Source organism: Pyxicephalus adspersus, chromosome 7, assembly GCF_032062135.1.
Source record: "Pyxicephalus adspersus chromosome 7, UCB_Pads_2.0, whole genome shotgun sequence".
Classification (NCBI taxonomy): domain Eukaryota; kingdom Metazoa; phylum Chordata; class Amphibia; order Anura; family Pyxicephalidae; genus Pyxicephalus; species Pyxicephalus adspersus.
The window spans coordinates 982,819-1,000,160 of NC_092864.1; the positions used below are offsets into that span (position 1 = coordinate 982,819).

A 17,342-nucleotide genomic window follows, 5' to 3' on the forward strand; every position below is an offset into this window, starting at 1 on the left:
TTAAAACTTTTTTTTAAATGCTGGAAAATAGGTCGAATATAGGGACAACCCGAATTCGAACATCAACACTATCTCAGGGAACCCTTGCTAGAATAATTCACTGGGAATCAGTAAGAAAAAAGATCTACCTAAAAGACCTCGAAGATCTTGAATCTAATTACCCTCCCAGTATGTTTTGGGGATGTGATTGGAAACTTAAAGAAGCATGTGAAGATCATAAAAGCTCATATGCTGGCTGTGATGTGACTCCATTTCTAAATTGTTTTTTTTATTGTTGTAATGTGAGAGTGCTAACCACTAAGCCACTATGTCACTGAAAGCTTCTTAGGAAATAGAAACAAAAATAATGTGGTAAATAAATATAATAAATAAATAATAAAATAAAGAAATAAAAAATAATGTAATAAAGTGGAAATAATGTAAATATGTAGTGTTTATATCTACATGACAAAACATATCTAGTTATGTGATGGTTACATTGATGCCTCTCGGTTCCCATTAACTATACCGGTGTTTCACATCTCATCCCCCAAAATATGCTGTCCCACGTCCCACACACACACATTCAGTACGATAAAGTGTGGTTACTAATGCCTTCCACACTCCGTCTCAGGGCCTGCTATCAAGTGAAAGCACATGAAAGGAAATGGGGGTTGGTGGAATCAGTGGGGAAAGAAAATCCTATTGAGCTTGGTCTAGTCTGGCATCTAGAGCTGGGTATTGGACAGTGGGCAGGCAGCAGCAGTAAAAGCAAGAAGAGTAGGAGGTGGGCCCTGAGTATTGTGGATTGCATTGTTAACTGGTATCTAGAGCTGGGGACTGGGAGGAGGAGGCGGTGGGCCCTGAGACGGAGCAAGGAGGGCATTAACATTGAAGCCCATCACTTTTTTAGACAGTGAAGAAGCAGTAGCTATTGGGACATGAATGGATGAGCGAGATTCCAATCTGCCCCTACCTACTATAAAGCGAAACCACATAAAAGGGATTGGGCTTGGAGGAATCAGCGGGGAAAGAACATCCTGTTGAGCCAAAGTCTAGTCTGTCATCTAGAGCTGGGTACTGGGAGGAGGAGGTGGTGGGCGCTGGAACAAAGTGTGGACGGCATTAGTATCTGGCATCTAGAGTTTGGTACTGGGCAGGTGGCAGCATCATTTACAGCAGAAGGAGGAGGTGGTGGGCTCTAAGATGAAGTGTGGATGGCATTAGTGTCTGGCGTTTAAGGTCAGGTACTGGGCAGGCAGCAGCATCAGTAACAGCAGGAGGAGGAGGCGATGGGCTCTGAGATGAAGCGTGGACGGCATTAGTGTCTGGCATTTAAGGTTAGGTACTGGGCAGGCGGCAGCATCATTTAAAGCAGGAGGAGGAGGTGGTGGGCTCTGAGACGGAGTATGGACGGCATTATTGTCTGGCATTAAAGGTAAGGAACTGGGTAGGCAGCATCATTTACAGCAGGAGGAGGAGGCGGTGGGCTCCAAGATGAAGTGTGGATGGCATTAGTGTCTGGCATTTAAGGTCAAGTACTGGGCAGGCGGCAGCAACATTTACAGCAGGAGGAGGAGGCGGTGGGCTCTGAGATGGAGTGTGGACGGCATTAGTTTCCGGCATCTAAAGTCAGATACTGGGCAGACGGCAGCATCATTTACAGCAGGAGGAGGAGGCGGTGGACTCTGAGACGGAGCATGGACGGTATTATTGTCTGGCATTTAATGTCAGGTGCTGGGCAGGCGCAGCATCATTTACAGCAGGAGGAGGAGGCGATGGCCTCTGAGATAGAGTATGGACGGCATTAGTGTCCAGCATTTCATGTCAGGTACTGGGCAGGCGGCAGCATCATGTACAGCAGGAGGAGGAGGCGGTGGGCTCTAAGATGGAGTGTGGACGGCATTAGTTTCCAGCATCTAAAGTCAGGTACTGGGCAGGCGGCATCATCATTTACAGCAGGAGGAGGAGGCGGTGGGCTCTAAGATGAAGCGTGGACGGCATTACTGTCTGGCATTTAAGGTCGGGTACTGGGCAGGCGGCAGCATCATTTACAGCAGGAGGAGGAGGCGGTGGGCTCTAAGATGAAGCGTGGACGGCATTAGTTTCCGGCATCTAAAGTCAGGTACTGGGCAGGCGGCATCATCATTTACAGCAGGAGGAGGAGGCAGTGGGCTCTGAGACGGAGTATGGACGGTATTATTGTCCTGCATTTAGTGTCAGGTGCTGGGCAGGCGCAGCATCATTTACAGCAGAAGGAGGAGGCGATGGCCTCTGAAATGGATTATGGACGGCATTAGTGTCTGGTATTTCATGTCAGGTACTGGGCAGGCGGCAGCATCATGTACAGCAGGAGGAGGAGGCGGTGGGCTCTGAGATGGAGTATGGACGGCATTAGTTTCCGGCATCTAAAGTCATATACTGGGCAGGCGGCATCATCATTTACAGCAGGAGGAGGAGACAGTGGGCTCTAAGATGAAGTGTGGACGGCATTAGTGTCTGGCAGTTAAGGTCAGGTACTGGGCAGGCGGCAGCAACATTTACAGCAGGAGGAGGAGGCGGTGGGCTCTGAGACGGAGGATGGACTGCATTATTGTCTGGCATTTAAGGTCAGGTACTGGGCAGGCGGCAGCATCATTTACAGCAGGAAGAGGCGATGGGCTCTGAGACAGAGTATGGACGGCATTAGTTTCCAACATCTAAAGTCAGGTACTGGGCAGGCGCCAGCATCATGTGCAGCAGGAGCAGAAGGCGGTGGGCTGAGACGGAGTATGGGCGGCATTAGTTTCCGGCATCTAAAGTTAGGTACTGGGAAAGCAGCAGCATTATTTACAGATGGAGGAGGAGGCGGTGGGCTCTGAGATGGAGTATGGACGGCATTAGTGTCTGGCTTTTAAGGTCAGGTACTGGGCAGGCGGCAGCATCATTTACAGCAGGAGGAGGAGTCGGTGGGCTCTGAGACGGAGTATGGACGGCATTAGTTTCCGGCACCTAAAGTCAGGTACTGGGCAGGCGGCAGCATCATTTACAGCAGGAGAAGGTGGAGGAGGTGGTGATCTCTGAGACAGAGTGTAGACGACATTAGCGTCTGGCATTTAAGGTGAGGTACTGGGCAGGCGGCAGCATCATTTACAGCAGGAGGAGGAGGCGGTGGGCTCTGAGATGGAGTATGGACGGCATTAGTTTCCGGCATCTGATGTCAGGTACTGGGCAGGGGGCAGCATCATGTACAGCAGGAGCAGAAGGCGGTGGGCTGAGACGGAGTATGGACGGCATTAGTATCTAGCATCTAAAGTCAGGTACTGGGCAGGCGGCAGCATCATTTAAAAGCAGGAGGAGGAGGCGGTGGGCTCTGAGATGGAGTATGGACGGCATTGTTGTCTGGCATCTAACGTCAGGTACTGGACAGGTACTGGGCAGGGGGCAGCATCAAGTACAACAGCAGCAGAAGGCGGTGGGCTGAGATGGAGTATGGATGGGATTAGTTTCTGGCATCTAAAGTCAGGTACTGGACAGGTGTCAGCATCATTTACAAGCAGGAGGAGGCGGTGGGCTCTGAGACGGATCGTGAACTACATTAGTATCTTGCATCTACCGTTGGGTACTGGGAAGGCGGCAGCAGTAACAGACAGTAGGAGCCGTTGGTTCCTGGTACGGAGTGTGGACCACATTGAGGGTTGAGGCCATAAACTCTATGGACAGTGTAGAAGCTGTATCTAACTGGGACATTAATGGATTAACGAAAATCACATTTTCCATACCTACTATCTAGTGAAACCACATAAAAGGTAAAGTACTTGGTGGAATACGTGGGGAAATACATAATTTTTGTATCATTTGTGGATATCTCGCAAGTGCTATCACAGGTAAATATATGTATTTGTCTCACATAAATACATATGTTTTTATGGATTTTAGGAGACATATCCAAGCGCTATCATCAGAATTAAATATCTGTATTGTTTGTATAATAATACATACATTTTTATGGCTTTAGGGATATATAGCAGAGTGGGATCAGAACTAATGATCTGTATTTTCTGTAGAGAAATATCAAAGTTTTTATGGTCTTTTGGATCGATACAAAGTGCTAACAGAATTAAATATATAGATTTTTGAAGGAGAAATACAGAAATTTTTATGGCTTCGGAAAGAAATATCTATATTTTTTGGGGAGAAATACTAAATTTGTTATGGGTTTTAGGAAAGATACGAAGTGATATCATCATAAAATATCTGTATTTTTTTACAGAAATACAGAAATTTTTATGTTTATTTTGATACATAGCATGTAGTATCAGAATTAATTCTCTGTATTTTTTTTATAGAAATACAGAAATTTTAATTTTTATTTTGATAGATAGCAAGTAGTATCAGAATTAATTCTCTGCATTTTTTTAAAACAGAAATACAGAAAATGTTCTGTGTATTTTCATAGATAGCAACTTATCAATCAAAATAAATATAAAAATTTCTATATTTCTGTAAAAAAAATACAGATAATTATTTCTGATATCACTTGCTACCTATCAAAATAAACTGAAAAATTTCTGTATTTCTGTAAAAAAAATACATAGAATTAATTCTGATAACACTTGCTATCTATGAAAATAAATTGAAAAAATTCTGTATTTCTGTAAAAAAAAAAAAGATATTTCATTCTGATACTACTTCCTATCTATCAAAAAGAATCAGAAAAAGTTCTGTGTTTCTGTAAAGAAAAATACAGATATTTATTTTTGATAACACTTGCTATCTATCCAATAGGAAAGAAAAATGTATGTATCTGTATGTTCTCTACTAAAAATACAAATGTCTTAATTATGATTCACACAGCTCCATTACAAGTGATATAGGCCTCAAAGTAGATAAAGGCAGAGGGCCCTGAGGGGGGTGCTCGGTAAAAAAAGAGACGTAGAGGACCACTAGAGTAAGGAGTAGAAGGAGATGTCGAAGGCTGTGAATGCGCTCTTCCCATCAAGATGTCCGTGCAGCAGTTGACGACTAATCAGTACAATCTGCAGAGAGGGTGTTAAAGTCATTGCCGATCCAAGCCTTATTCATTTTACTCTAGCAATCTAATACTCGTCAGTCTTTGTTTTTATGTGTTTTATGCGTGGATCTTTGGCTAGGCACTCCTGCATGAAGGATGTCATGTGGCCCAAACTACCCACAGCTGAGGTAATTCTGGACCCACACTCCTGTTGGTCGAACAGCAGCACAGGGTCGTCCTCCTCCTCCGTCTGGTCTTGCCATCCACGGAACATGCTGCCTTGTGTTTGGGTGGATGGATGCCATGTAACCTCAATATCCTCCTCTGCCCCTTCCTCCCCTTCTCCCATGCCTTCAATGTCCTCCTCATCCTCTTCCACCTCCTCCTCTTCCTGGATTGGTGGTGCACTATGCATACTAGGCAAGCATGTCTGAGATGATATTTGCAGGGTCGGCTCTGTGTCGTGTCCGAGATCCACCATCATCTGTTCCAGCAGGCATATGTTGGGGATGGTGTCACTGACACAGGCCTGATCTCTGCTGATCATCCTGGTGGCCTCTTCAAAAGGTGACAATACAGTGCACAAGTCTTCAATTTGCAGCCACTCCGCAGGGCTGAAAAAAGGTAGTGTGGGTATGCGTCTGAAACAAACAGACTCTGACACGTAATCCACCACCGCTTTCTGTTGTTCAGACAGCAGCTGCAGCATGTAAAATGTAGAGTTCCAACATGTGGCCATATCACAAACTAACCGGTGCACTGCCAGGTTCAGATTTCGCTGTAACTCCACCAATCTGGCACTGGCTGTGTACGACCTGCAGAAATGTGCTGACAACGTTCTGGCCTTCAGTAACAGCGTCTGGAGGCCTGGGTAATTCCAAAGGAAGCGCTGTACTATAAGGTTCATGACATGAGCCAGACAAGGTACACGTGTGAGTTTCCCACAACGCAGGGCTGCCAGCAGATTGGCCCCATTGTCACACACGACCTTGCCTGGCTGAAGTCTGTTGGAAGTTAGCCATTTCTCTTCCTGCTCCCGCAATGCACTTAGAATGGCTGCGCCCATGTGGCTGAGGGAACCCAGGCTTCGCAACTTCAGGACTGCGTGGCAACGTCGGAATTGTGCACCGAAATAGCAAACTGCAGGTTGGTGCTGGCGCTGAGGAGATGCTGCCGAATGGGAGGTGCTGGTGCTGGGTCTCCACGGCAAAGTGTTCTTGGAGGAAGAGGTTGAGGCACAAGATTCAAAGGAGGTGGAAGTGGAAGTTGAAGAGGAAATTACATGGCGATGTGCTCTGGGCGGAGGTAGGTATGCAGGCCTTGCTGTAGCTGCATCTTCCCCTGCTGCCACCAAAGTTACCCAATGAGCTGTAAGGGAAATATATCTTCCCACTCCATGCTTGCTCGATCAACTGTCGGTTGTCACTTGCACCTTGCCAGAAACTGAGTGCTGCAGGGCCATAGACACATTGCTCTGTAAGTCGCTTAGGCATAACGTACTGTGGGTTCGCGCAGAGGAATGCGTAACGGAACGCATTGGAGTCCACTAGCCAGTAAGGGATGAGCTCTAATGCAATCAGTTGTGCAATTGCCGCATTAATCAGCTTTGTTTTGGGGTCATTTGGGCCATATTTCCTCTTGCGCTCCAGCATCTGGGGGATGGAAGGTTGGATGCTGCTAATGCTAACCACAAAAACATTGGACGATGGGGTAGAAGTTGTGGGGGATGGCAATGATGCTTGGTCCTGATTGCTAGCAACGCCACAAACAGCTGCCGATCTGCGTTGGAGCTCTTGCTCCTGGTGGAGCCTGAAAAAGTTAATGATCAGCTACATGCCAGCACTGGAAACTGTAGTGGCAGAAGGAGGAAAGGCAGCGGAGGAGGATCGAGCAGTTGGAGCTTGCTTCTTGGGCGGAGGTGGTCGCACAGAGCTCTGTGCTTTCACCAGGTGTTCACGCCAGGTTACTGGGTGGTGGCTTTTTAAAATGGCAAAATGAGATAATGTTACAAGCAAAACAAATCAAACATGTTCAGCTTATCTTATCTTTATTTTTACCTTTCCATGAACTGAATTTAGTGAACAAGTCACGCTGACAAAGACCCGGGACAATATATGATTTGTACTATTCATTTTCATAATGTCTAATGAATACTTTTATTTTTCAACAGAAAGTTACAAAGTGAAAACACACAGAGGATAAAAAAAAAACATAATAACATTGTAAAAGGAATTAGAGTCTTTCCCAAATTAGTTCACAGTCTTACCAACTGACCTATTCAGTAAAGCGCTGCAAAGATGGCGTGCAAAGTACAATGACCTATAGCATCTAGTCTGAGCACAGCAAGGTGAAATGTTTTTGCTTTTGGGTTATATAGGAAATAATCAAACTAAAATCTATCTTGGGAACATTATCACAAATGTAGAGAAGTCATTACTTTATTAAGACATTGGTAGACATTTTCCACATATCTTGCTTTTCAGTTTTGGATTTCCGAGGATTAAAATGAAACTTTGAGCAGTTGGGTACATCATTTCACTCACCCAGATTATGTAAAAAATCTGAGAAAGATGGAATGCAGCCATTAAGCCTACAATAAATATAAGATAGAAAGTTAAGTCCAGTACAGCTCTCATGATCATAGTCCTGGAGGCTCGAATGTGGCCCTGGAGCTGAGATGATGTCAGCTGGGATTCACTGAGCTTTATTCTCCTGACATGTCTCAGCAATGATGTGACACATTGACCAATACAGAGACAAGCTATTGCCCCTCCAAATAACTCTGTACCAATATATAGTTTGCACAATGTCTAGAATTAGAATTGTGTAACACCTGACAGAAGGATCCCGGTCATCTTGAAAACTTCTATCCCTTATATTGTAAGTTGCCAATTAGGACTCCACTGGAACGTCAAACTTTCTGCAAATTGCAAAATGTTAAAATCGCCACTTAGTTGTCATTGGATCTGGAGTTCCTAATAAATTATTCTGGTATTATTATTTTCCTCTTTATTACTGTTTTCATAAAAAAAGAAGATCAAAAGAAGAAGAGCAAAAGAAAATCAAAAATATTTCAGCCAATGAGGAACAGAGATGATATAGATGAAGGCTGAACACACACAGGGTTTTACAAAGAAAGACATTTTACACTCAGAGTTTTCACAGCTGCTAAATAGAGATCCTTTCTAGAAACTGATATGTGGAATGCATGAAATGTTTGCTAAAGTCAAATTGTAGAACTGGTTACTGCAAGGGAGGATTGAAATAGCACCATACTCCCTAAGCGTAGGCCCTCCTGTTCTGTATCGTCATAGCTGTATATCAGGTGACTTCCTGTGCCTAGGCACTCCTGTTCTGTACCCTCATATCTGTATATCAGGTGACTTCCTGTGCCTAAGCACTCCTGTTCTGTATCCTCATATCTGTATATCAGGTGACTTCCTGTGCCTAAGCACTCCTGTTCTGTATCCTCATATCTGTATATCAGGTGACTTCCTGTGCCTAAGCACTCCTGTTCTGTATCCTCATATCTGTATATCAGGTGACTTCCTGTGCCTAGGCACTCCTGTTCTGTACCCTCATATCTGTATATCAGGTGACTTCCTGTGCCTAAGCACTCCTGTTCTGTACCCTCATATCTGTATATCAGGTGACTTCCTGTGCCTAAGCACTCCTGTTCTGTATCCTCATATCTGTATATCAGGTGACTTCCTGTGCCTAAGCACTCCTGTTCTGTATCCTCTTAGCTGTATATCAGGTGACTTCCTGTGCCTAGGCACTCCTGTTCTGTATCCTCTTAGCTGTATATCAGGTGACTTCCTGTGCCTAAGCACTCTACCAAGTAGACCTCTATGATCTACCAAGTATGGTCATAAAAATTCTGAAGATATTAATGTTTAGGCGAAAGCACATAGCCCCCAGGAGAAGATACCATAATTTGATTTGTTTCAAAAGGGACAGTACCCCGGTCCTATTAGGATTTGGTTCCAGGATAAGTTTGCTTCCCTGCTGATCCTTGCAGACTTTGTTCTGAGAAATGAGTCGATATATCATTAGCCTATTCACTATGTACTAACCTCTGGATTTATTATGTACCAACTTTTGGATTTTTGTGATATTTTTAACCGGTTTTTATGAATAATAAATTTATAAACCATTGGAATATTTCTAAATATATTGTTTGAGGTGAAGAAAATTATATGTTTAAAGTCCCGAGGCCAATGACCCAGCCAAAACAAAGTGTACAATCATATATTTATACTTACTGAACCCCCAAATTTCCAGACAACAGCTTGGCAAGGTCAGCCTTGGCATCAATGCAAATAGAGATTTAAATGTTTGCTGTTTTGTTTTCAAATTTTGTGAATGAAGTTTCTGTATGCTTTTATAAATAGGGGTGAGTTTTTGGGGATAGAGAAAAGGCAGGCCCACCCTATTTACTGTATTTAAAATACCACTTGCAGCATATAGTATGAGGACAAGTTGGCCCCCACAGAAAAGATTTCAGCAATCTTATCGAGTAAATTTTATTAGCATCAATCTGATTTTTCTGAAACCACTGTGCTGTTACAAATATTTGATATCTGACTTTTCCTATTACTCACAAATCAAAAGGTCTCCCTAACAAACCCCTGTGGAAGCCTTTTTAGGTGAAACACGTCGGGTGGGAAACAAAACTATTGCTGTCTGAACAGGACCTAAACTACCCGTACCGTACGCTTACTTGATGCCTAGCTTAGTTCCCCTATGTTATGCACCAAGACTAGCAAAGGTTATCTTTGTCTAGTTTTATAATATTTTTGATTGAAATAAACTTCACTATAAAAAACATTCCGTGCCCTGAAAAAGCCTGGCTTCTCTCTATCCCCAAAATCTCATCTTCTCATTGTAATTCCTAGGCTGGGCACATGGGAAACCATTCCTTCCTAAAGTTCTTGGGTTACCACCTTTGGTGTAAACAACCTTTGCTTTTATAAATAAACAATCATGGTATTGACAAATTGTCTTGTTGATTTATTGGTCTTTGTAATTAGGGATGTGGTGCAGATAAATGAGGAAGACACAAGGCAACATAATAAATAAATGAATAAAAGTCAAATTGGATTTTTGAATTAAAGGACCTAAACTTATGACTAGGGTAACTTTTTGCCCCTTCTAACAAACCCACACCCAACCCCTATTAGCTGCTCAGCCAATAAGCACACATACTACCTTTTGGAATAAAATTGGCTGAAACCGCCATTCTTTTTTTTAGAAAATGTTAAATATTGCTGAACAAACTTTACTTTTATTTAACATACCATAAATAACCATAACTTAACAATAACTTACCCATAACAGAAACAAAACCTTTATGGCTGCTGTTCCTGGAGGGCCTCCAATTACCAAAATGTTAGGCCACCTAAGTCTACAATGGCTTGATATTTTTCGCTTCCAGCCACCAAACCCTGCTTAGGTGCCGATATCCACCATACAAAGGTCCCTCCAATGCTAATTGTGCCTAGTATTCTTCTATCTTCTTTTCTAAAAAAAAAAAAGCACTTAACCTTTCTAGGCCCCCTTAGTGGCCTCATAGCTGTAAATCTTCAGTGTGAGAATATTGAAGGCCTTCTGTCCCTAATCACTAGTCTCTGAAGACTTACAGTGAGATATAATGATGTCACTACTGTGCTCCTCATTGTTCTACTTGTTGGAGACCAAGCTGTACCTGAGGACCTGCAGTGCAAAAATCTCCCTACTTCACTCTACTTCTGTTATTACCCCACCACTCATTAGATCCCCAGTCCGAAAAAGGAGGAGGGAAGGCGGTCAGCTCCTCCATGACAAAGACCACTCTTCAACATTCTGAGATTGCTGGTCAGGTGATCTTTTTACCATTTCTATGATTACCCCACCAATAATCAGATCCCCAGTCATGAGAGGTAAGCAGCTTTTTTTATGAAAAAGGCCACCTCACAATATTCTGAGATTCAAAACAATCAGTCAGGCCAGGTAAGACAACTTTTTTTGTTTTTTTGGTTGGTTTTAGTTTATCAAAGCAGTTGCATTTTTGGGATAAGCGAATGAGTTGGTTAACATTTCAGTGAAAAGGAAAAAAAAAAGCAAAAGTTTGATGGTTTATTGAGAAGAGAAAGTTACAAAGAAAAAGAGTAAAGTTAGAAAAACAAAACAATTCACATGTGGAGACCTCATTGCAGTGTACAGAAAATAGAACTTTTTAAAGGTTAATTACAGAGACATTGCAAGGAATCATAAAAGTCACGAGTTTCTGTTATCTTGGAATAACTTTGACCATCTTTAAAAGACCTGAAACGCCTCACCAGGAAGAACAACTATCCCCATGGTCAGCAACAAAACATTCATAAAGTATCATAAGACAAATCATTCTAGCAAGCACATCTGTAATATATATACACACAGAACCTGAACATAATAAAGATGGAAACAGAAATATATATAAGAATATAGTAAAAATATATGAATATAAACAGGATATAAGTAAAAACCATATAATAATTACTCATCTCATCTACAGGCAATGTTCTTTCGCTATAAGGTGTCCGTGACATGTATGGAAAAAGGATGTTGTTAAAAATAAAAAAATATATTTGTGAACACAAAGACTGGAACATGCTGCATGGCTGTACGACTTTATCGTATACAAAATGATCCTTTATAATTTCTTCTAGTTAGCACAAGGAGAGCTGTTACAATCCACATCCTATACATACCCATCATGAAGCCTTTTAAAGTTTACAGCATGGATTATTCAACATAAAATGTTTCTAATGTGGAATTTAAACCTAAACATTTGGTACATTGTGGAGAATAGAACTCATATACATTTTTATATGAGAATTGAGGCTGAATCTCCCACACAGAGTACAATGCAAACCTGACCGAGGTTCTGACCTTCAGCGTTTGCTGCCATTGTCTCCTTGGGGAGATCCCTTCACTTCTGGTCCCGGTGATCTCATTGGAGCAGAACGTTTTCTATGTACATATAAGAAACCTGGCCAAGCATTGTTTATGGCACAAATCCTAATAACATAAGATTATGTAAAGGTGAATTGTGTACAAATTTTCCTTTTCAGTTTTGGATTTCCATGGATTAAAATAAGACCTTGGGCTGTTGGGTACATCAGGACAGTCATCCAGCTGCACAATACAAACATAAAATGTATTTGGAATGAATTCACTAAAGTTCCAATGTGTAAAAGATAAAAAGTCAAATCCAAGACAACTCTCATTATCATGGTCCTGGCGGCCTGAATGTGTCCTTGGAGCTGAGAAGATGTTAGGTGAGACTCGCTGAGGTTTATCCTCCAGACATGTCTCAGCAGAGAGGTGACACACAGACCGATGGAGAGAAAACCTAAAGTAAAAGGAATACACAACCCAAGTAATGAGCTAAATATTGTGTACGTAAAATTCATTAAAAATCCATGAGCGTTCATGGTGAATATAGTTTTGTTTTGTGGAAGATTGGCTTTTGTTAACCAGATGATTGGCAAATTGATGGCGATTGAGCCCAGAACTGAGCCCACTATGAGTTGAGGAACAGAAGACAGGAATGTAGCTTTCATCTTCAGAAGATAAGGGTGGGAAAAGTTCACCAACTGGACACAATAGAATATGCAGAGCCAAGCCGTGTTCCAGGCACTGGCATAGAACAAGGCAAACTCTAGAGCAAGCAATGTTAGAAATAAGTCCTTACCAAGGTTTAGGAACATCCTAAGAGGGCCCAGTACACTATCAACAGAAAAGAAGCCTTGCAAGAAAACATTTATAAGCACTATGGAAATGTGGATTTGATTGCAGACAACAGAATTGTTGCTTTTTTCCCCTTGCAACAGATAAAAAGCAAAAATGAGAGAGTTTATCGCTGTCCCAGATACGGTGATAATAGATAAATAAATAACTGTGAACAATTCTGGAGCAGCGAACATCTTGGAACAGTGCGAGGGTTTGTTATATTCTCCTTCTGCAGAACTAAAATAGATTATACCAGCCAACATATGAAGGGAAATCTGTCAGAAGACATTCAGAGATCTCATAATATAACATTCAAATCTGTCCGGTGTTTGGGTGTTGGCTTTGATAGTCAGAAAACATCTCATCAGGTTTCATAGCAAGTCATTTGCTTTGTCTGCTTGTATGGTTCGTATCATATAACATAGACACAAACTCATCAGAAATAAAGAAATGTTCCATACAAAATATGGTGAACACTGTCTATCTTATTCTAGCACCTGTCTTGTATCTAGGATGACAACAAACATGGAGATCTATCAAATTAGATGTAAGTGAATGATATTTAGTCTTCTCTGTGCACTGTGAATCTGAAGGTCTGAATTATATCCAAACATAATTGTTTCCCTAATATAAGGATCCAATTCGTTTGTTTGGCCAACCTCTAATTACAAAGTGTTTCCCACACCTACTCGGCAGAGGGTTCAAGAAAAGCAGGGTTTGGGGCCAAAAAGTGTATATAAGTGAATATACAAGGTTCAAATTATTACAAGAATAGCACTCATATATAGTGGGTACATTTTAAATCTGGAGCAGAAATCTAATAAAAATGAGATGTGTTTGTAAAGGTAGAAAAGTGTTGTAGGCTGTAGTGGACTTCCAAACAGAAGGAGGAGAAATTCTCCCTGATTAGTGTAATTTTAAAGGTTGCAGGGAAACCTTTTTTACTCCTTGGCCAGGTTTGAGAATCCTGGTCAGTGGAATTAATGAACTTTTCCTGCATCCTTTCTCCTCCTCCTGTTTGGAAGGACACTGCAGGTTACAAGGTCCATTGGAAACTCCTTTCCACCTTTACAACACACGTTCCATTGTGGATATTCCTGGAATAAAGAGGAAGTGCCCAACCAGTGCCAGTTACTATAATTACTAACGTTTGTAGAAGAAAATATAACACAAAGTGTGAATGTGTTACCGGTGGCTCAGTGTGATGACATATAAAGACTTAAAGCCAAAATCAGGGAAGTAGGAATGGTATCATTGTATCCGGGGGGGGGGGCAGAACACAGAAAGGGTTTTTTCACAGATTTTTCACAGCTGCTATTTAGAGATTGCTTCAATCTTCTAGTTGATAGGTTCGGTTAGTCCTATTTGCCTCTTTTCAGTTTGCTGACAGTTTGTGGAATTGACTCCAGGCATAGGCATAGGACCTTCCTGGATAATAAAACAGGTCAGAGAATGTGTGAGCCCCGTCTCCTATCCATAAAAGGTCCTCGCAAGCAAAAATAGCAAAAAAAATAGGTATCCTCTCTTCCTTTTAAAACAAAAGATGGGCAAAATAGCAAAATTTTACCCTAACTTATCCTCCTATTGTTGGAGGAAATGTGGATCAACAGGTACTTTACCTACTATGGTATTACAAATCTATTCGCTCCTTTTGGAACCAAATGTTAATTTGATTTTTGGCATTTACCTTCTTCCAACACCTAAAGTAGTTCTCGTTTATATTTTTCCTCAATTGGTTCCTACTAAGAAAAAAACTCTTGTTTATTCAAATATTGACCAAAGTACATATTGAATACTGGAGATGCGATCTATCCCCAAATCACAGAGAACTTATAAATGATTTAAATCTTTATTGGGCTTATAAAAGATAACTTGCTATTAAGAATAGTTAGTACATGAAGTTTTTGAATAACTGAAATTTACGGTTTGGAACACTCTTTTTGTAATATTGATGTTGAGGATATTGAGGATATCTGTAAATCTTTTTTCTTTTTTTATTTACCTCGGTTTACTTGTTGACTGGATATCTGTTTTACAGTTATTAGGTATTTTTGTGATTCTACAATTCTGTAGATTTTAAACCTAAACAATTTTACGTTGTGGAGAATAAGACTTAATTAAACTTTTAGATGAGAAGTGAGGTTGAATCTCCCCAACTAGGACACAGAGTACAATGCCAACCTGACCGAGGTTCTGACCTTCAGCGTTTGCTGCCATTGTCTCTTTGGGGAGATCCCTTCACTTCCCGGTGATCTCATTGGAGCAGAACGTTTTCTATGTACATATAAGAAACCAGGCCAAGCATTGTTTATGGCACAAATCTCAGTAACATAACATTATGTAAAGGTGAATTGTGCACAAATTTTACTTTTCAGTTTTGGATTTCCTTGGATTAAAATGAGACCTTGGGCTGTTGGGTACATCAGGACAATCATCCAGCTACACCATAGAAACATTACATGTATTTGCAATGAAGTCACTAAAGCTACGATGTGTAAAAGATAAAAAGTCAAATCCAAGACAACTCTCATTATCATGGTCCTGGCGGCCTGAATGTGTCCTTGGAGCTGAGAAGATGTTAGGTGAGACTCGCTGAGGTTTATCCTCCAGACATGTCTCAGCAGAGAGGTGACACACAGACCGATGGAGAGAAAAGGAAAAAAGAAAGGAATGCACAACCCAAAGAATAAACTAAACATGATCTATGGAATATTTATTGAAAAGTTGCAAGCACTCGTTGTTAATACAGTTTTGTTTTGTATAAAAATGGCTTCTGTGAACCAGATAAATGGCAAATTGATGGCGACTGAGCCCAGAACTGAGCCCACTATGAGCTGAGGAACAGAAGACAGTAATGTAGCTTTCATCTTCAGAAGATAAGGGTGGGAAAAGTTCACCAACCGTACACAATAGTATATGCAGAGCCAAGCCGTGTTCCAGGCACTGGCATTGAAGAAAGCTAGTTGTAGGGAAATTAGTATTAGAAATGTCTTCTCACCAAGGCGGAAGAATATCTCAAGAGGGTCCAGCATGCCATTCATAGTCAGGAACCCTGCAGGAAAACATTTATAAACACCATGGACATTTGGATTTGATCACAGACAACAGATTTGTTACTATTTTTCCATTGTGACAAATGAAAAGCAAAAACTAAAGAATTTATTGCTGTCCCAGATACACTCGTCAGAACTGAACACAAAAATATAAGCAGTTCCAGAGTAGTCAACATCGTAAAGCAGTGAAGGTGTTTCTGGAATTCTCCTTCTGAAGATATAGAATATATATGATACTACAGATACGAAGTGACATCAAGTCAGGAGGGATTCAGAGAACAACTTTTGTGGAATGAAAATCTGTCCAGGTAATGGTTGTTGGGTTTCATGGGAAGAAATTATTTTATCAGGTTTCATAGCAAATTGTCCTGCTTCATTTGATCCTTGTTTGGTTTGTATCAGAAAGTGTAGGCACATATAGAAATAAATCATGGTCTACACAAATATGTTGAACCTTGTTTTACTTATTCTTGCAATACAGCAAACATGTAATGTCTATTGCAGTAAATGTAAGTCCTAAATGAATGACATTTATTCTGCTATTGGCACCATGAACACTTAAAACATGTTTTTTAAATAAAATATCTGGGACACTGTAAAGAATTCTTAAAAAGTCATCCCCCTTACTTTATTATCCCCATACTTCCCCCAACTCCTTTCCACTTTGTTCAGTAACCCTCTTTATCATTATCTCCTAGATTGCAAGCTCTTCAGGGCAGGGTCCTCTCCTCCTCCTGTGTCACTGTCTGTATCCGTCTGTCCTTTGCAACTCGTATTTAATCTACAGCGCTGCGTAATTTGTTGGCGATATATAAATCCTGTTTAAAAGTAATAATAATATCAATGAGGGGGGTTCCCTGATATAATCTTTTTCTGGCACCATAAACATCCCACGCATGGTTTTCATAGTTATTTATCAATTAGGAAACCGCACTGCTTATCTACCTCAGGAATATTTTGTTATATGTTGTCACCATTGCTCCACTTAGGCTAGTTGCCCAGCCTTCTTACCTACACTTCTAAATGGGGATCTAAATGAGAGTGTTCAGTTATGAACAAGGACTGGAAGGATTTTTGGGAATATATACAGCCCAGAACTCTTTGACATCTCACATGTAGGACTGATTATGAAGTCCTTACTTGATTTTATTTTTTCTTGCAGAAATAGCTAAGTGAGTACCAAATTATTCTTTTTTTTTTGTTTCAGGAGTTAAGGGTTGGATGGTACTTTTATTTTAAATATCTGTTTGTTCTGCCATTGGCTAACTTGTTTTTGGTCTAGAACACATCAGATACAATCTACGAGACAACTTTATACACAAATCCCCCATCAAAGCACTTAATAGGAATCCAACTGATTGTGCCAAACTGGAGCTACAGTAAAATGTGGTCTCCGCACATTATTTATCTGTAACTTTGCTTACCTGTGCGCTTAACCACACCACTGGTTTGACTCCCCTTTATCTGATCCACCAACAGAACCAACTTATGACCTTATGAAAATTTTTTAGTTTGGTGGACAGTTTTCATTTAAGATTTTTGGATATTATTATGTTATTGTT

The 17,342-nt window shown here is 41.1% G+C and overlaps 1 protein-coding gene across 1 annotated transcript; it reads right to left on the reverse strand.

Moving 5' to 3' along the window:
- Positions 1-15,063: 15,063 nt before the first annotated feature.
- LOC140334666 (taste receptor type 2 member 41-like) lies at positions 15,064-15,768 on the reverse strand. The gene is made up of 2 exons (XM_072416906.1): positions 15,509-15,768; positions 15,064-15,166 (listed from the first exon to the last, which is right to left on the reverse strand). The coding sequence occupies exons 1-2, from the start codon at positions 15,766-15,768 to the stop codon at positions 15,064-15,066; spliced, it is 363 nt and encodes a 120-aa protein (XP_072273007.1).
- Positions 15,769-17,342: the final 1,574 nt, after the last annotated feature.